At 48.1% G+C, this 21,207-nt stretch overlaps 1 protein-coding gene across 3 annotated transcripts in view; it reads left to right on the top strand.

Annotated features, from left to right (window-relative positions):
- Nucleotides 1–21,207, top strand: part of RWDD2B (RWD domain containing 2B) — an 85,149-nt gene that overhangs the window by 40,871 nt on the left and 23,071 nt on the right. For all 3 annotated transcript variants that reach the window (XM_063956395.1, XM_063956396.1, XM_063956397.1), the window contains exons 2-3: nucleotides 8,617–8,845; nucleotides 16,410–16,477. In XM_063956395.1, the coding sequence (XP_063812465.1) occupies nucleotides 8,617–8,845; nucleotides 16,410–16,477 (297 nt within the window). The remainder of the gene's footprint in view (nucleotides 1–8,616; nucleotides 8,846–16,409; nucleotides 16,478–21,207) is intronic.

Here is a 21,207-nt window from a genome sequence, read left to right as displayed (position 1 = left end):
GGGAAGCAGACTTCCTCAGCAGGCACGACCTCCACCCGGGAGAGTGGGGACTTCATCGGGAAGTTTTCCACATGATTGTGAACCGTTGGGAAAGACCAAAGGTGTACATGATGGCGTCCCGCCTGAACAAAAAACTGGACAGGTATTGCGCCAGGTCAAGAGACTTTCAGGCAATAGCTGTGGACGTTCTGGTAACACCGTGGGCGTACCAGTCGGTGTATGTGTTCCCTCCTCTGCTTCTCATACCCAAGATATTGAGAATTATAAGACGTAGAGGAGTAAGAACTATACTCGTGGCTCCGGATTGGCCAAGAAGGACTTGGTACCCGGAACTTCAAGAGATACTCACAGAGGACTCATGACCTCTGCCGCTAAGAAGGGACTTGCTTCAGCACGTACCATGTCTGTTCCAAGACTTACCACGGCTGCGTTTGACGGCATGGCGGTTGAACGCCGGATCCTAAGGGAAAAAGGCATTCCGGAAGAGGTCATTCCTACCCTGGTCAAAGCCAGGAAGGACGTGACCGCACAACATTATCACCACATGTGGCGAAAATATGTTGTGTGGTGTGAGGCCAGGAAGGCTCCACGAAGAAATTTCAACTCGGTCGATTCCTGCATTTCCTGCAAACAGGAGTGTCTATGGCCCTCAGATTGGGGTCCATTAAGGTTCAAATTTCGGCCCTGTCGATTTTCTTCCAGAAAGAATTGGCTTCAGTTCCTGAAGTCCAGAAGTTTGTCAAGGGAGTACTGCATATACAACCCCCTTTTGTGCCTCCAGTGGCACTGTGGGATCTCAACGTAGTTCTGGGATTCCTCAAATCACATTGGTTTAAACCGCTCAAATCTGTGGATTTGAAATATCTCACATGGAAAGTGACCATGATGTTGGCCCTGGCCTCGGCCAGGCGAGTGTCAGAATTGGCGGCTTTGTCTCACAAAAGCCCATATCTGATTGTCCATTCGGACAGGGCAGAGCTGCGGACTCGTCCCCAGTTTCTCCCTAAGGTGGTGTCAGCGTTTCACCTGAACCAGCTTATTGTGGTACCTGCGGCTACTAGGGACTTGGAGGACTCCAAGTTGCTAGATGTTGTCAGGGCCCTGAAAATATCGGTTTCCAGGACGGCTGGAGTCAGGAAAACTGACTTGCTGTTATCCTGTATGCACCCAACAAACTGGGTGCTCTTGCTTCTAAGCAGACGATTGCTAGTTGGATGTGTAGTACAATTCAGCTTGCACATTCTGTGGCAGGCCTGCCACAGCCAAAATATGTAAATGCCCATTCCACAAGGAAGGTGGGCTCATCCTGGGCGGCTGCCCGAGGGGTCTCGGCATTACAACTCTGCCGAGCAGCTACGTGGTCGGGGGGAGAACACGTTTGTAAAATTCTACAAATTTGATACCCTGGCTAAAGAGGACCTGGAGTTCTCTCATTCGGTGCTGCAGAGTCATCCGCACTCTCCCGCCCGTTTGGGAGCTTTGGTATAATCCCCATGGTCCTGACGGAGTCCCCAGCATCCACTAGGACGTTAGAGAAAATAAGATTTTACTTACCGATAAATCTATTTCTCGTAGTCCGTAGTGGATGCTGGGCGCCCATCCCAAGTGCGGATTGTCTGCAATACTTGTACATAGTTATTGGTACAAAAATCGGGTTATTATTGTTGTGAGCCATCTTTTCAGAGGCTCCGCTGTTATCATGCTGTTAACTGGGTTCAGATCACAGGTTGTACAGTGTGATTGGTGTGGCTGGTATGAGTCTTACCCGGGATTCAAAATCCTTCCTTATTGTGTACGCTCGTCCGGGCACAGTATCCTAACTGAGGCTTGGAGGAGGGTCATAGGGGGAGGAGCCAGTGCACACCACCTGATCCTAAAGCTTTTACTTTTGTGCCCTGTCTCCTGCGGAGCCGCTATTCCCCATGGTCCTGACGGAGTCCCCAGCATCCACTACGGACTACGAGAAATAGATTTATCGGTAAGTAAAATCTTATTTTCAAGGGAAGAATTCCCAAGGGGAAAGGTCAAGCCGAAAGATTGCCTGCAATAAGCATTCTTGGATTAAGAACTATTTACAACGGAACATCTTCTTCGTGTTCTGCCCATCTTAATTCTGTCGGACGACTAAACAGCAGTGGCGTAAGTAAGCCACTAGGGCGGAATGAGGAGCAGAGCGGAAATGGTGGAAGTCGCAAAAGTTTCTGATGAGCGGAAAGGCAGGTCAGCGCTCAATTAGAGGTCGTCGTTCCAGGTAAAGACAACGGAGAAATAGACTTCCTCAGCATGATCTTCATCCAGGAGAGTGGGGTCTTCATCAAGAAGTTCACAGAAATGACAAGTCTTTGGGGAATTCCTCGATTAGATGTGAGGGCGTTTTCGCCTCAACAGGGTACTTCGGGGATGTTGGTCAAGGGACACTCAAGCTTTAGCAGTGGACCCCCTCGTGACACCTTGGGTGTTTTCAGTCGATCTATGTGTTCTCTCCACTTTCACTCTTTCTGAAGGTGAAAACCATAAGAAAAATAAAGATTCAGGCGATCCTCTTTGTTCCGGTCTTGCCAAGGAGGGCTTGGTATCCAGATCTTCAAGACTTACTCATAGAAGATCCCTGGCCTCTTCCTCTAAGAGTGGTCCTGTTACCTCAAGGACAGGGCGTGTACCCTGATTTATCGGGGCTGAGTTTGTCGGCTTGGCGGTTGAACGCCATATCCTGGCCCGAAAGGGTATTGCCGGTAAAGTCATTTCCATTTTACTTCAGGCTATTAAAGGAGTAACGGCGACGGTTTACCACCGTATTTGGAGGAAGTATGTGTCTTGGTGTGAATCCAAGAAGGCTCCTACGGAAGAAATTCGGCTGGGACGTTTTCTACATTTTTTGCATGCAGGTGTGGATGCAGGCCTAAGGCTAGGCTCCATAAAAGTGCAGGTTTCGGCCTTATCAATTTAAAAAAAAAAAAAAAAAAAAAAGAGGAAGAGTGGGCCACCTTTCCAAAGGTCCGGACTTTCGTGAAAGGAGTGCTGCACTGCCAACCTCCTTTTGTGCCCCGGTGGCACCATGGGACCTTAATGTGGTGTTGCAGTTTCTTATGTCACACTGGTTGGAACCTTTACGTAAGGTAAAACATTTCTCTCTTGAAAAGTGGTCATGCTATTGGCATTGGCGTCCGCAAGGCGGGGTTGGAATTGGCGGCTTTACCTCACAAGAGCACTCTTTGATCTTCCTTGTGGATAGGGAGGAATTGAGAAATTGGCAACAGTTTCTGCCTAAAGTCTTTTCTGCGTTTTCACAGGAACCAACCTATGGTGGTGCCATGGACTGCTTCAGCCTTGGCTGATTCGAAGTATCTTGTGGTAGTCAGAGCTTGAATTTTTGAGTCGCCAGGACGGCTCAGATTGGGGAAACAGAGGCTCTGTTTATCCTGTATGCTCCCAACAAAATTGGGGCTCCTGCTTCGGAGCAGACTATTGCATGCTGGATCTGTGATACGATTCGGCAGGCTCATTCTACGGCTGGATTGCCGTTACCGAAGTTGGTGAAGGCCCAATCTACCAGGAACGTGGGCTCTTCTTGGGCGGATGCCCGTGGAGTCTCGGCGGTTCAACTTTGCCGAGCGGCTACTTGGTCGGGTTCAAACATTTTTCCTAAGTTCTACAAGTTTGATACCCTGGCTGCTGAGGACCTCAGGATGCTCAATCGGTGCTGCAGAGTTGTCCGCACTCTCCCGCCCGGTCTGGAGCTTTGGTATAAACTCCATGGTCCTTTTGGAACCCCAGCATCCTCTAGGACGTAGGAGAAAATAGGATTTTAATACCTACCGGTAAATCCTTTTCTCTTAGTCCGTAGAGGATGCTGGGCGCCGTACTGTATCTGCAGCTATTGGTTGTCGTTGCACCCATGTGGTGTTTCTTACAGTCATGTCTGTTGCTGCAGTTATTCGTGCCATGACATGCGATATCTGATTATCGGTCATGATGTACACAAGTCGTGTTACGTTTTCGGTCAGCATTTTGCTGTATGGTTTTTCCATGCTGTTTGCTGGTGTTCTATTGAATGCCACGTTCTGCGGGATGTTTGAGGTGTGAGCTGGTATGACACTCACCGTGTTTAAACATTAAATTCTTTCCTCGAAAAGGCCGTCTCTCTGGGCACAGTTCTCTAACTGGAGTCTGGAGGAGGGGCATAGAGGGAGGAGCCAGTTCACAGCTATTCAAAGTCTTATAGTGTGCCCATGTCTCCTGCGGATCCCGTCTATACCCCATGGTCCTTTTGGAACCCCAGCATCCTTTACGGACCAAGAAAAAAGGATTTACCGGTAGGTATTAAAATCCTATTTTCTCCTACGTCCTAGAGGATGCTGGGGTTCCAAAAGGACCATGGAGTTTAAACCAAAGCTCCAGACCGGGCGGGAGAGTGCGGACAACTCTGCAGCACCGATTGAGCAACCTGAGGTCCTCAGCAGCCAGGGTATCAAACTTGTAGAACTTAGGAAAAATGTTATCGCATCACAGTTATGTATGATGCGTCTCACAGCGGGAGTTTAAGGCAAACGCAATGCTGTGTATTGGCGGCGGCTACCTGATGTATGATGTGGGTGGCCGCGCCTTACCGCTCGTTACTCCCCTTCTGTGAGTTCGGCAGGTCGGGGCTTGCGCTGCAGCACTAGTTCTTCGTTGTGTTTTTTTTTTTATTAACATAACTTTATTGTCTGGCCACGGTGCCTGAGGGCTCCTCCGCGCATGCGCCGGGTCACACAGCATGGCTTGCTGGGGAGAAGGCGCATGTGCGCTGTCACACTCGCCTCAGGTCCCCGGAGTCCTTACAGAGGATTCACGCATGTGCAGGGTAGGCACGGTGGACGCTGGGAAGTGAGCACACTGCGCATGTGCAAGTCCACAACGAACACCGAAGAGAGGGGTGTGACTGCATCGCCACCCCTGACCGTAACGAATTCTTAAAGGGGCCGGAGCACCAAACATACATTAGGGAGAAGGGTGAGTTCTAAACACCGCTATAATGCGGTGAAGGCCAAGTGCACATAAGGAACGTTAGGGTACAGTTTCATATATCTATCTCACAGTTTGGTATCGTCTGCAAAAATGGACACCATGCTCTCTAGACCTACCTCAGATCATTTCTGAAAATGTTGAACAGTAATGGTCCGAGTACAGACCCTTGTGGCACACCACTTAGTACTTCAGTCCATTTTGAAAAAGTTCCATTTACCACCACTCGCTGCTCCTTTTATCCAACCAAATTCTAACCCAAGTGCATATTGTGCTCCCTAGCCCCAGTTCTCTTAATTTGTAGATAAGCCTCATGTGAGGTACTGTACAGAAAGCTTTAGCAAAGTGTAAAAAGATGACATACTTATGTCAGTGTTATCTGCTCCTGTAGCTATGTTTATGTACCCTGTACTTGTCCTATATTGTCTTCAACTATAAGTCACTGTTTTCCTATTTTGCTTATTTGTTAGTGTACTCTGTAATTGGGCGCTGCGGATCCCTTGTGGCTCCATATAAATACAGGATAATAATCCTGGGGCAGTACCACGGTGACACACTCAGCATGACCCATTCTACAACTATTATGTGACTATGGAAATTGCGTGGCTCTATGCACCTGTTAGCAGTGGCCAACCACAGTAATCAGAAGGGGTATCCACGTATGGCCGTATATTGTAGACCTAAGCGGCACCGCACTCACATGCAGCATAATTGATAACTGGTATACATGTACTTGCCTTCGGAATGTATACTCAAGTACTGATACTTTTTTAAGCTGTGTTCTGCGAGAAGATCGTGCACCATATAAGCACGTGGTATTCCTCCTGAAGCTCCGCTACACAAGCGTTTTATTTAGTTTCTCATTCCTCTTAGCAGAGCCCCGGGAACCTCACATTGTAGCAGATTTTCCTGGGGCTCCAATGTTTCACTGTAACAGATCCTGACTCCCTCTCCCTATCGGGCGCTCCACCTCTCTCCAAAACTTCAAACAAGCACTCAAGATCCACGTCTTTATCATAGCCTTCCACGTCTCATCCTAACCCACAGCTCCAAGCTCCTTGCCCTCTGTCTCTCCCCCTCTATGTGCCGCCCCTCCCTGTCTGGCCCTCCCTTTTAGGCTGGAGTCTCTCATGAGCAGGGCCCTCACACCACATTTGCTTTTCCTGCCCTTTCTTATACCATCACCCCCCCCCCCCCCCCCCCCCATGCTGCGGGAGGGGACAGTTAGGGTTAAGCTGCAGTGAGGGAGGTTAGGGTTATGCTGCGGGAGGGGACATGCGGTAAGAGTGGGTTAGGATTAAGGGTAGGGTTAAAATACAGCGACCTGTCAGAATTTTGACCATTGGGATTTCATACCCAACCTTTTAAAAATCGTAATCATCCTAATATGTCTGGCAGATAGGGTGTGACCCTGTGGACCTGGCAGAAGCGTCAGCTTCATGCTTGTGGCTTCCTAGTAGTACATGTGCACACTCTCTCGTAGGCTATTTATTAACAGCTACTGATATAGCGGCAGCATATTATATTGCACTTTAGAGATGGCAACAAAATAGTAATAAAACAAGATTGGGTAATGACAGACAGAGAGGTAAGAGGGCCCTGCTTGCAAAATTACAATCTGTAGGGATATATAGCAATTTTAAGGAGGCCAAAGCAAATAAACGGGGTGCAGTTAAAATACCAGCTGTTGGGATCCCGGCGTTCAGGAGACCGATGCGGGAATCCCGTCAGCTGGTGAAACACGGCTGGAGTCCCGACCTCTGCATGGTATTCCCAGGCGGTTAGTGGGTCCACGCCCTCAACCGAGTGGGAATCGCAAGCCACCGTGCCCGAAGAGTGGCGAGCGGATGCCGGCTGTCAGTATACCAACAGCGTAAAACATACCGATTCCAAATAAACAATTGTGCGCAATTCCTGGGACTCCATTCTGAGGAAGGAGCACTGCGATCAAACTTTAACTGGGACCATTTAAATGTAAATGTTCACGTTAAGGCCCAGATTGATCAAGCCCTGGAGAGTGATAAATTGCATGGTGATAAAGTACCAACCAATCAGCTCCTAACTGTCATGTTACAGGCTGTGTTTGAAAAATGACAGTTAGGAGCTGCTTGGTTGGTACTTTAGCACCGTGCTATTATTCACACTCCAAGGCTTGATAAATCTGGGCCATAACTTGAACATTTGCATTTAAATGGTCCCAGTTAAAGTTTGATCGCAGTGCTCCTTCCTCAGAATGGAGTCCCAGAAATTGCGCACAATTGTTTATTTGGAATCGGTATGTTTTACGCTGTTGGTATACTGACAGCCGGCATCCGCTCGCCACTCTTCGGGCACGGTGGCTTGCGATTCCCACTCGGTTGAGGAGAGGCTTAGCCATATAGGGGGTAATTCAGACCTGATCGTAGCGGCAAATTTGTTAGCAGTTGGGCAACACCATGTGCACTGCAGGGGGGTGGGGTGGGCAGATGTAACGTGCAGAGAGAGTTAAGGCCCGTACACACTGGCCGATATATCGCGGGTCCGTCGGCCAGTGTGTACAGGCGATACATCTGTGAACTCCGTCGTTAACAGACGTATCTCGTCGGCCCCGCAGCACAGCCGACGGCCAATATATCTACCGATATATTGGCGCGTCGCTGTGTGTGTACGGGCAGTCGGCCGACCGCCTGTACTCATGCTGCGGCGGCCGGCGGTGATTGACAGCTGAACTGGGCGGGCGTGTGTACACGCCCGCCCAGTTCATGACGTCAGTCCCTGAAGGATCGGGCAGTGTGTATGCTAAACACACTGCCCGATCCGTCCATAGATGTATCTGCCGATCAATTGATCGGCAGATATATCTTCCAGTGTGTATCCACCTTTAGATTTTTGTGTGGTGTGTTCAAACTGAAATCTAAATTGCAGTGTAAAAATAAAGCAGCCAGTATTTACCCTGCACAGAAACAAAATAACCCACCCAAATCTAACTCTCTCTGCAAATGTTATATCTGCCCACCCTGCAGTGCACATGGGAGGTAATTCAGAGTTGATCGCAGCAGTAAATTTGTTAGCTGTTGGGCAAAACCATGTGCACTGCAGGTGTGGCAGATATAACGTGCAGATAGATTTAGATTTGGGTGTGTTAAAGTGTTTCTGTGCAGGGTAAATACTGGCTGCTTTATTTTTACACTGCAATTTAGTTTGAACACACCCCACCCAAATCTAACTCTCTGCACATGTTATATCTGCCCCCCCTGCACTGCACATGGTTTTGCCCAACTGCTAACAAATTTGCTGCTGCGATCAACTCTGAATTACCCCCATAGAGCGATATGTTGCACCCAAAAGAAAAAGGAACAGATATTTGGATCCATAAAAGGGATAGTTGGTAGTTTTGCTTCCTACAATAAAATTTTTAGATAAAAAAATAGATAAATAATAATAATCCAGACTTTTCATTCATGAGAAAGTAGTGACATCACAGGGAGACCGACTACTACAGCGATGTCGCTCACTGCTAGTGGATTGAACGACTGCAATGGTTCAGGCCACATAATGGCTGCCTCCTCTGGGTGTTGCCGCTCTATATTATTATATCTGTCTACCGCTGCAACTAATGACCTGTTTATCTAGGCTCTCTCCGGGAATGGCGATGAGCCAGGAGGAAGCCGAGGCCCAGATATCTGAGCTGGATCTCCTCTCCAGTATGTTCCCCACAGAGGAAGAGTTTGCAATGAGTGATGAGCTGGCGCTGGTAGAACTGAGGGATTATGCAGAACAGCGCACCTCGCTTACACCAACATTCAACATCCACTTCACACTGAGCGTGAAGGTAGATGACCCTGATGCTGCCAACCTCCAGGTAAGTTATCTTCTGTTTGTAACACCCAGATTCCTGCGGAATTCTCGCTGTGTGACCTTATTGCTGGTATATGTACATCTTAATGTGTATGCATCACCCCCCTTTTTCTGTACATAAGGTCTGGCATCGTTATAATCAGCACATGCTCCGGGTACACGTTAGACGATATATCTAACGATGTATCATTCCGACACGTATTGTAACGATACATGGTCTAATGGATGCGGTCGATCGCGCGCTCACGCGGGTCATTCTCTGGGTTGTCCCATTGCCCGCGCTGCACGCCCAGTGGGACGATGGCATGCATTTTTAATGTGGTGGCCAATGGTACATCAAGCTGTCATCCACAGCAATGTGTACAGGCTGCGCAATATATTGTACGGCCGGTCACGCCGTCGGCTGGGAATGAGTATCTGGCCTAACATGATAGGTGCCAGAGATATGACTGACAAGGGCGTCCTCTTGGCATACGCACGACTCAGAATATGGTGTAACTCTGGCTGCAGTCTCACGAGACGCTCATCTTCCATGCGTAAAACTGGCTAGATGCAGCCGTGACTTAGAACCAGGCCCCTTTTTCTCTGACAGCTGAAAAGATATCCAACCGGTTTCCACAGAGACACTGTTTTCTTAATTGTCCCTAAATCTGTTCCTGTGAGCTTAAGGTGGCTGTTCTGGTGGGTCAATGTGGGCTCAGGGTCACAGTAATAGGCCCTACACACTGGCCGATATTCCTCAAAGATATGAACGATCACGTTCATTATTGAACGAGATAACGTTCATATCGTTCAGTGTGGAGGCACCAGCGATGAACGATGCGCGGCCCGCGCTCGTTCATAGCTGGTGCCCCGTCGGCTGTACATGCAGGCCAATATGGACGATCTCATCCATATTTGCCTGCACTTCAATGGAGCCGGGTGACGGGGGGAGTGAAGAAACTTCACTGCCCCCCCCCGCCGGGTTGGCCGTATCCGCCGTCTGGCAGCTCGGCGGAGGATCTTTATATGTGTAGGGCCCTTTAGAATAGTAAGGGTTGAATCCATGCTAGCTTACGGATTTCTGGTAAAAAAAAAACCTACTTCACCAGAATTACAATTTGCTAGTAACATCTACAGATGTATCTATATTTACATGGGTAGACCAGGAGATGTTTCCGTTTTTTCTCTAACGTCCTAAGTGGATGCTGGGACTCCGTAAGGACCATGGGGAATAGCGGCTCCGCAGGAGACTGGGCACAAAAGTAAAAGCTTGAACTAGCTGGTGTGCACTGGCTCCTCCCCCTATGACCCTCCTCCAAGCCTCAGTTAGATTTTTGTGCCCGAACGAGAAGGGTGCATGCTAGGTGGCTCTCCTGAGCTGCTTAGAGTAAAAGTTTATTTTAGGTTTTTTATTTTCAGTGAGTCCTGCTGGCAACAGGCTCACTGCATCGTGGGACTAAGGGGAGAAGAAACGAACTCACCTGCGTGCAGAGTGGATTGGGTTTCTTAGGCTACTGGACATTAGCTCCAGAGGGACGATCACAGGTTCAGCCTGGATGGGTCCCGGAGCCGCGCCGCCGGCCCCCTTACAGAGCCAGAAGAACGAAGAGGTCCGGTGAAATCGGCGGCAGAAGACGTTCCTGTCTTCAACTAAGGTAGCGCACAGCACTGCAGCTGTGCGCCATTGCTCTCAGCACACTTCACACTCCGGTCACTGAGGGTGCAGGGCGCTGGGGGGGAGCGCCCTGAGACGCAATAAAAACAGAAATACCTTAGGATGGCAAAAGAAATACATCACATATAGCTCCTGGGCTATATGGATGTATTTAACCCCTGCCAGTTTTCCAGAAAAAAGCGGGAGATAAGGCCGTCGTGAAGGGGCGGAGCCTATCTCCTCAGCACACAAGCGCCATTTTCCCTCACAGTTCCGCTGGAAGGACGGCTCCCTGACTCTCCCCTGCAGTCCCTACAGAATCAGGGTAAAAACGAGAGAGGGGGGGCACTATTGGCAGCTAAATTATAAACAGCAGCTATAAAAGGGAGTAACACTTATATAAGGTTATCCCTATATATATATATAGCGCTCTGGTGTGTGCTGGCAAACTCTCCCTCTGTCTCCCCAAAGGGCTAGTGGGGTCCTGTCCTCTATCAGAGCATTCCCTGTGTGTGTGCTGGGTGTCGGTACGATTGTGTCGACATGTATGAGGAGGAAAATGATGTGGAAGCAGAGCAATTGCCTGTATTAGTGATGTCACCCCCTAGGGAGTCGACACCTGACTGGATGGTTGTATTTAAAGAACTACGTGACAATGTCAGCACTTTACAAAAAACTGTTGACGACTTGAGACAGCCGACAAATCAATTAGTGCCTGTCCAGGCGTCTCAGACACCGTCAGGGGCGATAAAACGCCCGTTACCTCAGTGGGTCGACACAGACCCAGACACGGAGTCCAGTGTCGACGGTGAGGAGACAAACGTAATGTCTAGTAGGGCCACACGTTACATGATCACGGCAATGAAGGAGGCATTGAACTTTTCTGACACTACAAGTACCACAAAGAAGGGTATTATGTGGGGAGTGAAAAAACTACCAGTAGCTTTTCCTGAGTCAGATGAATTAAATGAGGTGTGTGATAAAGCGTGGGTTTCCCCCGATAAAAAAGTGCTAATTTCTAATAAATTATTGGCACTATACCCTTTCCCGCCAGAGGTTAGGGCGCGTTGGGAAACACCCCCTAGAGTAGATAAAGCGCTCACACGTTTATCTAAACAAGTAGCGTTACCGTCTCCTGATACGGCCGCCCTCAAAGAACCAGCGGATAGAAGGCTGGAAAATATCCTGAAGGGTATATACACACATACTGGTGTTATACTGCGACCAGCAATCGCATCAGCCTGGATGTGCAGTGCTGGAGTTGCGTGGTCGGATTCCCTGACTGAAAATATTGATACCCTGGATAGGGACAGTATATTACTAACTATAGAGCATTTGAAGGATGCATTACTATATATGCGTGATGCACAGAGGGATATTTGCACCCTGGCATCAAGAGTGAGTGCTATGTCCATTTCTGCCAGAAGAGCGTTATGGACGCGACAGTGGTCAGGGGATGCGGATTCCAAACGACATATGGAAGTATTGCCGTTTAAAGGGGAGGAGTTATTTGGGGCCGGTCTATCGGACCTGGTGGCCACGGCAACGGCCGGAAAGTCCACCTTTTTACCCCAGGTCACCTCTCAGCAGAAAAAGACACCGTCTTTTCAAACTCAGTCCTTTCGTTCCCATAAGTACAGGCGGGCAAAAGGCCACTCATTTCTGCCCCGGGGCAGAGGAAGAGGAAAAAGACTGCACCAGGCAGCCTCTTCCCAGGAGCAGAAGCCCTCCTCTGCTTCTGCCAAGTCTTCAGCATGACGCTGGGGCTTTACAAGCGGACTCGGACACGGTGGGGGCCCGTCTCAAAAATTTCAACGCGCAGTGGGCTCACTCGCAAGTGGACCCCTGGATTCTGCAGGTAGTATCACAGGGGTACAAACTGGAATTCGAGACGTCTCCCCCTCGCCGGTTCCTGAAGTCTGCTCTACCAAAGTCTCCCTCCGACAGGGAGGCAGTTTTGGAAGCCATTCACAAGCTGTATTCCCAGCAGGTGATAATCAAGGTACCTCTCCTACAACAGGGAAAGGGGTATTATTCCACGCTGTTTGTGGTACCGAAGCCGGACGGCTCGGTGAGACCAATTTTAAATCTAAAATCCTTGAACACTTACATAAAGAGGTTCAAATTCAAGATGGAATCACTCAGAGCAGTGATAGCAAACCTGGAAGAAGGGGACTATATGGTGTCTCTGGACATCAAAGATGCTTATCTCCACGTCCCAATCTACCCTTCTCACCAAGGGTACCTCAGGTTTGTAGTACAAAACTGTCATTATCAGTTTCAGACGCTGCCGTTTGGATTGTCCACGGCACCTCGGGTCTTTACCAAGGTAATGGCCGAAATGATGATTCTTCTTCGAAGAAAAGGCGTTTTAATTATCCCTTACTTGGACGATCTCCTGATAAGGGCAAGGTCCAGGGAACAGTTAGAAGTCGGAGTAGCACTATCTCAGTTAGTGTTACGTCAGCACGGGTGGATTCTAAATATTCCAAAATCGCAGCTGATTCCAACGACACGTCTCCTGTTCCTAGGAATGATTCTGGGCACAGTCCAGAAAAAGGTGTTTCTCCCAGAGGAGAAGGCCAGGGAGTTATCCGAGCTAGTCAGGAATCTCCTAAAACCAGGCCAGGTGTCAGTGCATCAGTGCACGAGGGTCCTGGGAAAAATGGTGGCTTCTTACGAAGCGATTCCATTCGGAAGATTCCATGCAAGAACGTTTCAGTGGGATCTTCTGGACAAATGGTCCGGATCGCATCTTCAGATGCATCAGCGGATAACCCTGTCGCCAAGGACAAGGGTGTCTCTTCTGTGGTGGCTGCAGAGTGCTCATCTACTAGAGGGCCGCAGATTCGGCATTCAGGATTGGATCCTGGTGACCACAGATGCCAGCCTGAGAGGCTGGGGAGCAGTCACACAGGGACAAAATTTCCAGGGCTTGTGGTCAAGCATGGAAACATCTCTTCATATAAACATTCTGGAACTAAGGGCCATTTACAATGCCCTAAGTCAAGCAAAACCCCTGCTTCAGGGTCAGGCGGTATTGATCCAATCGGACAACATCACGTCAGTCGCCCACGTAAACAGACAGGGCGGCACGAGAAGCAGGAGGGCGATGGCAGAAGCTGCAAGGATTCTTCGCTGGGCGGAGAATCATGTGATAGCACTGTCAGCAGTGTTCATTCCGGGAGTGGACAACTGGGAAGCGGACTTCCTCAGCAGACACGACCTTCACCCGGGGGAGTGGGGACTTCATCCAGAAGTCTTCCAAGAGATGGTAAACCGTTGGGAAAAACCAAAGGTGGACATGATGGCGTCCCGTCTCAACAAAAAACTAGACAGATATTGCGCCAGGTCAAGGGACCCTCAGGCAATAGCGGTGAACGCTCTGGTAACACCATGGGTGTACCAGTCAGTGTATGTGTTCCCTCCTCTGCCTCTCATACCAAAAGTACTGAGAATCATAAAAAGGAGAGGAGTAAGAACTATACTCGTGGTTCCGGATTGGCCAAGAAGGACTTGGTACCCGGAACTTCAAGAGATGCTCACGGAGGACCCGTGGCCTCTACCTCTAAGAAAGGACCTGCTCCAGCAGGGACCTTGTCTGTTCCAAGACTTACCGCGGCTGCGTTTGACGGCATGTCGGTTGAACGCCGGATCCTGAAGGAAAAAGGCATTCCAGAAGAAGTCATCCCTACCCTGATAAAGGCCATGAAGGATGTAACCGCGAAACATTATCACCGCATTTGGCGAAAATATGTTGCGTGGTGTGAGGCCAAAGAGGCCCCTACAGAGGAATTTCAACTGGGTCGCTTCCTACATTTCCTGCAAACAGGACTGTCTATGGGCCTAAAATTAGGGTCCATTAAGGTTCAAATTTCGGCCCTGTCGATTTTCTTCCAAAAAGAACTGGCTTCAGTGCCTGAAGTCCAGACGTTTGTCAAAGGAGTACTGCATATACAGCCTCCTTTTGTGCCCCCGGTGGCACCTTGGGATCTCAATGTGGTTTTGGGGTTCCTAAAATCACATTGGTTTGAACCACTCACCACTGTGGAATTAAAATATCTCACATGGAAGGTGGTAATGCTGTTAGCCCTGGCTTCAGCCAGGCGTGTCTCAGAATTGGCGGCTTTATCTTATAAAAGCCCTTACCTGATTTTTCACACGGATAGGGCAGAATTGAGGACTCGTCCTCAATTTCTCCCAAAGGTGGTTTCAGCGTTTCACGTGAACCAGCCTATTGTGGTGCCTGCGGCTACTAGGGACTTGGAGGACTCCAAGTTACTGGACGTAGTCAGGGCCCTGAAAATATATATTTCCAGGACGGCTGGAGTCAGGAAATCTGACTCGCTGTTTATCCTGTATGCACCCAACAAGCTGGGTGCTCCTGCTTCTAAGCAGACGATTGCTCGTTGGATTTGTAGTACAATTCAGCTTGCACATTCTGTGGCAGGCCTGCCACAGCCAAAATCTGTAAAAGCCCATTCCACAAGGAAGGTGGGCTCATCTTGGGCGGCTGCCCGAGGGGTCTCGGCTTTACAACTTTGCCGAGCAGCTACTTGGTCAGGGGCAAACACGTTTGCTAAATTCTACAAATTTGATACCCTGGCTGAGGAGGACCTGGAGTTCTCTCATTCGGTGCTGCAGAGTCATCCGCACTCTCCCGCCCGCTTGGGAGCTTTGGTATAATCCCCATGGCCCTTACGGAGTCCCAGCATCCACTTAGGACGTTAGAGAAAATAAGAATTTACTTACCGATAATTCTATTTCTCATAGTCCGTAGTGGATGCTGGGCGCCCATCCCAAGTGCGGATTGTCTGCAATACTTGTATATAGTTATTGTTACAAAATTCGGGTTATTATTGTTGTGAGCCATCTTTTCAGAGGCTCCTTCGTTTATCATACTGTTAACTGGGTTCAGACCACAGGTTGTACGGTGTGATTGGTGTGGCTGGTATGAGTCTTACCCGGGATTCAATATCCTTCCTTATTATGTACGCTCGTCCGGGCACAGTATCCTAACTGAGGCTTGGAGGAGGGTCATAGGGGGAGGAGCCAGTGCACACCAGCTAGTTCAAGCTTTTACTTTTGTGCCCAGTCTCCTGCGGAGCCGCTATTCCCCATGGTCCTTACGGAGTCCCAGCATCCACTACGGACTATGAGAAATAGAATTATCGGTAAGTAAATTCTTATTATCACTCTAATGTGCAGATGAATGTTTCCTATTGTTATATGTTAAAATAACAGGCTTTAGTATATAATGATAGAAGTGTAACAAATACTATGTCTCACTAGCCTATAACAGGATGACCCCCCCCCCCCCCCCCCCTATGGTGTTCCCTCTGACATCAGGTAACACGTTTGCTGATTGCTTGAGTTGCCAGTACTTCCATCTTACTTACTGGCAGTGGGTGGAGCTGACACTGCACTCTTCAGTGGTTAGGGATGGGAAGGTCTCCACAGTTCCAGGAATTATACCAGTCAAGGGTCAGGAAGTGAGCGGAGAAAAGCATGGCAGATATGCAACACCCAGGTCACAAACTGTTTGAACCGCTTCCATCAGGCAGACGCTACAGGTCCATTCCCACAAAGTCAACCAGATCCATTAAAAGCTTCTTCCCACTAGCTGTCCACCAGCTGAACAAAATATAAAAAGTCTAACATGTCTAATATGTCGAGTCTATCGTTCAGTCGCAATGTGCAGTATGAACTCATACGTGTAATGTAATGTATGCTGTGTATTCCCCCTTCATGTTGCTGCTTGGCGATGCACTGTACCGCCAAAAATTTCTAGTTCTGATTCTGATTTCCGTATTTAAAGGTTCTGTTTTTCAAAACTACTGCTACCAGTACACATGAAACACTGCATCCTGCTGTTAGATATGTGTTCATTTATTTCTGCTATTTGATTAACAAAGATCTCTTCTTTTTGTAGCATGTGCTTTCCATGCATTGCTCGTACCCCCCACACTACCCAAATGTTCCTCCAGAAATCGTAGTCAGGTAATGAGGTCATGTATGTTCTGTAATGTGTGCAACTTTGCTTCGCCTAACCATTAGAGAGTGCATGGTCTGGGCCCCTTGATAAATTTATATAGTAAATACCGATGGTGCATGCATGATAATGTACCAGAATAATAACAGCAATGCTCCTTAGAAAATACACCATAGTCCTGTGCGGTATAAGGTAACGCATATATAGAGTTAGATTTGGGTGTGGTGTGTTCAAACTGAAATCTAAATTGCAGTGTAAAAATATAGCAGCCAGTAACTATTTACCCTGCACAGAAACAAAATAACCCACCCAAATCTAACTCTCTCAGCACATGTTACATCTGCCCCACCTGCAGTGCACATGGGGGGTAATTCCAAGTTGATCGCAGCAGGAATTCTGTTAGCAATTGGGCAAAACCATGTGCACTGCAGGGGAGGCAGATATAACATGTGCAGAGAGAGTTAGATTTGGGTGTGGTGTGTTCAAATCTAATTTGCAGTGTAAAAATAAAGCAGCCAGTATTTACCTTGCACAGAAATAAAATAACCCATCCAAATCTAACTCTCTCTGCACATGTTATATCCCCCCCCCCCCCTGCAGTGCACATGGTTTTGCCCAACTGCTAAAAAATTTCCTGCTGCGATCAACTTGGAATTACCCCCATGGTTTTGCCCAGTTGCTAACTTTTTTGGTTTGCTAATCAACCTGAATAACCCCCATAATGTATAATTCAAGTGCACGGCTGGTACCTGATCCTTAGAGGAGGGGGTGGACAACTCCTTTAACATGTGTAAAAGTAGCCTTTCTGCAGCGGGGTACACTGCTATTCCACAGGGAATAACATCAGGGTGTAGAGTTGTATCTTGATCCGAGGCACCAACAGGCTAAAGCTTTGACTGTTCCCAGGATGCACTGCACCGCCTCCTCTATAACCCCGCCTCCAGGCACTGCAGCTCAGTTTGTAAGTTGGTGCCTGCAGTGCAGGTCACTAACAGGTGGGGCTGCGCTAGGCAGCCCTGAAAAGAGCTTTTTTTAGAAGACTTCAAGGGCCGCATCCCTTTCTATGTCTTTATGAAATGCAGTGCTGCAGCTGCATCACCTCCCTCAGCGGCACTGCATACTCCCACGGCCCGGTTCCTGGGTACTTGCAGCGGAGACACACCGGTTTTCTTCAGGCACACCACCGCAGTTATTCTCCAGGATCGCGTCGCTGCACTTGAAGGGTAAGGTAAATCGTGATCCGGTCGCAGTCCCAGGAGACGGACCGCGCCGCTGGCGTGGACACTGTGTCGCACAGGGACCCCACTATATCCACCAGGGGAAGGAGCACAGGTCGAATTTATTAAAATCCATTTGCAAGCTTCCGGTTCCGGTCTCATGCTGTGAAGACTCACCACAGCAGAGCTCCGATAATTCCCGACACCGGCACCGTTATAACGACTGTTTTTACAGTCTCCATGAGCCTGCCACCTTGCTAAAGCCTCAGCAGTGCCATCCCGCGAGACCCCTCCGGCGTCAGACGTTCACGTCAAGCAGTTCCTCCGTCGCAAGAGGCCCCCGCCAGCCAGCGCGTCACTGCGGCTGCTCTCACGGAGCTACCAACGGGACAAGCTGAGTGCAAAGGTCTACAGCATTCCTTCCTGCCGCGTGGGTCGCCGCCAGCAACGCTACGATCACACACAGTCAGGGTAACCTGCGAAGACGGTCACGGTGTCCCGCACTCACAGGACCAGGCGCGATCGCCAAAGTAACCTCAGCGGTGCCAATCCGTGAGACTCCTCTGGCGCCAAACATCCACGCAGAGTCGCCTCGCTATCACAGGAGGCATCCGCCAGTCAGCATGTCACTGCGGCTGCTCTCCCGGAGCTAACAGCAGAGAATCTGTGCATCACGATCAGCGGCCTTTCTCCCAGCCACGCGGGTCACCACCAGTAACACTACAGGTACACATAATCTGAGGAAGTTCTCGGTGTGCCACATTCACTAGGCTGGATCCATAGCAACCGCCCAAGTCACCCCACCTCAGAACGGATATATGGTGTACTCAGATATTCCCTGTGACACTGCACGCTAAAGGTACAGTTTTTGCTATACTCTGACGCTTCAAAGCATTAATCTAGCCTTTACCAAAAGGCCCTCTCCACACGTCACTCAGTTTTTCCTCATTACACTGAATGCAGTGATATATTAACTGTTCTTAAGCCTCCTGTTTCCTCCTCACCTCCCATTACTGATGGACCGTTTCCTGTCCCCCAATTCTGCAGCTAAGATCCCAGCTTCCTCCCTCCCTGTTAGACAGGAAAAAAGGAGGGCCAATTCAACCATGGCTCCAGGCATTACTACCCCCCCTTCGTCTCCAGCTCCTAAAAAATTAATTGCATCGCAGTCTCTCTCATGTACCCCACCAACTGACCGCTCTCCTGATTCACCTATTACATATGCGGATCTGACGGAGGCCATAACGCAAGCCGTATCTCCACTGCTGTCGAAGGCAGTGTCCGATATCTCACTTCAACTACAACACCTCTCACATAAAGTTTCTGTTAACGAGAACAGAATTGGAGGTCTTTGTCATGATATGGCTGATGTTCAGGGCTGTGTTAAACGTCTTGAAAAAGAAAATTACCAGCTTTGGATAAAGCTAGACGACGCAGAAAATAGGTCTAGAAGAAATAATATTAGGCTGGTCGGCTTACCGGAATCTGTGAAAGGAGATGGTCTCACTTAATTTGTTCAAGTAACACTCCCTACCCTCCTTGGTATTACTGACGTCTGCAAGGACCTAGTAATTGAACGCGCCCATCGTGTAGGGCCTCTGCCTCGCTCCCCTGAGGGTCGACCTCGGGTCACCTTGTTCAGATGCCTCAATTATCTTCACAAAGTTGCCATATGGTCTGCGTCTAGGAAGAATCGGTCTCTACAGTGGGAGAACAACAGACTGTTCATTTTTCAAGACTTTTCGGCCGAATTGTCAAGAGCTCGGAAGGCTTTTAACCCCATCTGTACGAAATTAGTATCCGCCAAACGCAAATTCTCCTTACTTTATCCAGCTAAACTTCGAATTTATGATGGAGACAAACACCTATATTTCACAGCTCCAGAGGATGCAGCGTCTTACCTTCAAGAGGGATCTGCGGATGACCATTCTGACATCACAGATGTCAGCCCCATCACAACCACTTGATTCTCAGGTTCTACACAGAAATCTTTAGTTTAAGGGTTATCCCTCTCTTTTTGTTTGGTTCTCATACATAAGATAAGTTTAAATCAGATAAGTTTAAATTTGGTATGATCTTATGATACCACTCAATATGATGGACTTCGTCCTAAACAGTTTCATTTAAGTTTTATCCACCTGCACGTCACTTAAACAAAGTGTCTTTATCAGCATAGGCCCTCGTTTGCAGGTTATTCTGTACCTCATGTGTGATTTTAACAAACATTTATGCTTATGAGATGCGTTTCTTTAAAGATAGTATATTTCTTAACATATCCTACACCTATTGTTTACATTTCTTGGTTTCGCTCTATTATATTATATGGTTCAATTTTACCCAGATGCCGTTGTCGGGAAGTTATCTGGGGCGATGTTCCGGCCTAGAAGTAATGTTTAGACTAATTTCAGTTCTCCTACTGTATTTTTGGCCCGGAAGTGTGTTTGCTTGTCAAACATTAACCGCATTTTCTTGTATGTATTTGCATTTCCCCTATGCCCCTCCCCTCCCTATCCCCATTTCCTATTTCCTCTTTCTGATCCATACTTCTGATATAAGGTTGCTCTTTTTCTTTTTCTACCCTCCTTCGACATTCAAATGAATGACCTTAAAATTGGTACACTAAATGTTGGTGGAATTAATTCCCCGGCTAAACGCCGTAAAATTCTTATGTATTTATCCAAGACGAATATTAATATTGCGTTTCTTCAGGAAACTCATCTAACACAACAGGAATCCATAAAATTGCAGATGTCACACTGGTCCCTTATAGCGGCAGCCCCATATAACTCTAAATCACGGGGTGTAGTTCTCTTAGCAAAACGTAATCTTAACATTAGTGTGTTATCCTCTGATATAGATCCTAATGGCCGATTTTTACTCACTAAACTCTCTATTGATTCACGTGTTCTTGTCCTGTGCAATATTTACGCTCCCACCACATATAAAAAAATCTTTCTTCCAGATGTTAGTAGCTAAATTGACTCCATTCTCCAATGATAATCTTCTTGTTTTGTGGCGATTTCAATTTAATTTCTTCTACTTATTTAGATCGCTCCAATACTTCTAGGACTCCCCAACACCTCCCTAAACTTGGAATACTAGGAATACTTCACTTCTCTGAAACTTTGCAATTAACTGATATTTGGCGTGCTCTCCACCCGATAGAAAGAGAATTTTCCTGCCATTCCTCTGCCCACGATACATTCTCTAGAATCGATTATGTGTTTATATCCCAACATCTCTTCCCTTCAGTAACAGATACAGCCATTGAACCCATTTTTATCTCTGATCACGCCTTGGTTTGGTTTTCTTTCATTTTACAACCTCCCCACACTCTGACCCCTCAATGGAGATTTCCCTCTCATCTTTCTAACTCTACGAAATTTTGTGACTCCTTGCAAGCGACATGGGACTCCTATTATTTTTCAAATGAACAACACTCGGAATTAGATCCCCCTCTATTCTGGCAAACAGCTAAATCAGTACTTCGGGGTAACATTATTTCATACTCCACGGCCTTG

Source organism: Pseudophryne corroboree, chromosome 2 (assembly GCF_028390025.1).
Source record: "Pseudophryne corroboree isolate aPseCor3 chromosome 2, aPseCor3.hap2, whole genome shotgun sequence".
NCBI lineage: Eukaryota > Metazoa > Chordata > Amphibia > Anura > Myobatrachidae > Pseudophryne > Pseudophryne corroboree.
The sequence above is the reverse complement of the archived record's forward strand: the minus strand, read 5'-3'. Positions and strand labels throughout refer to the sequence as shown.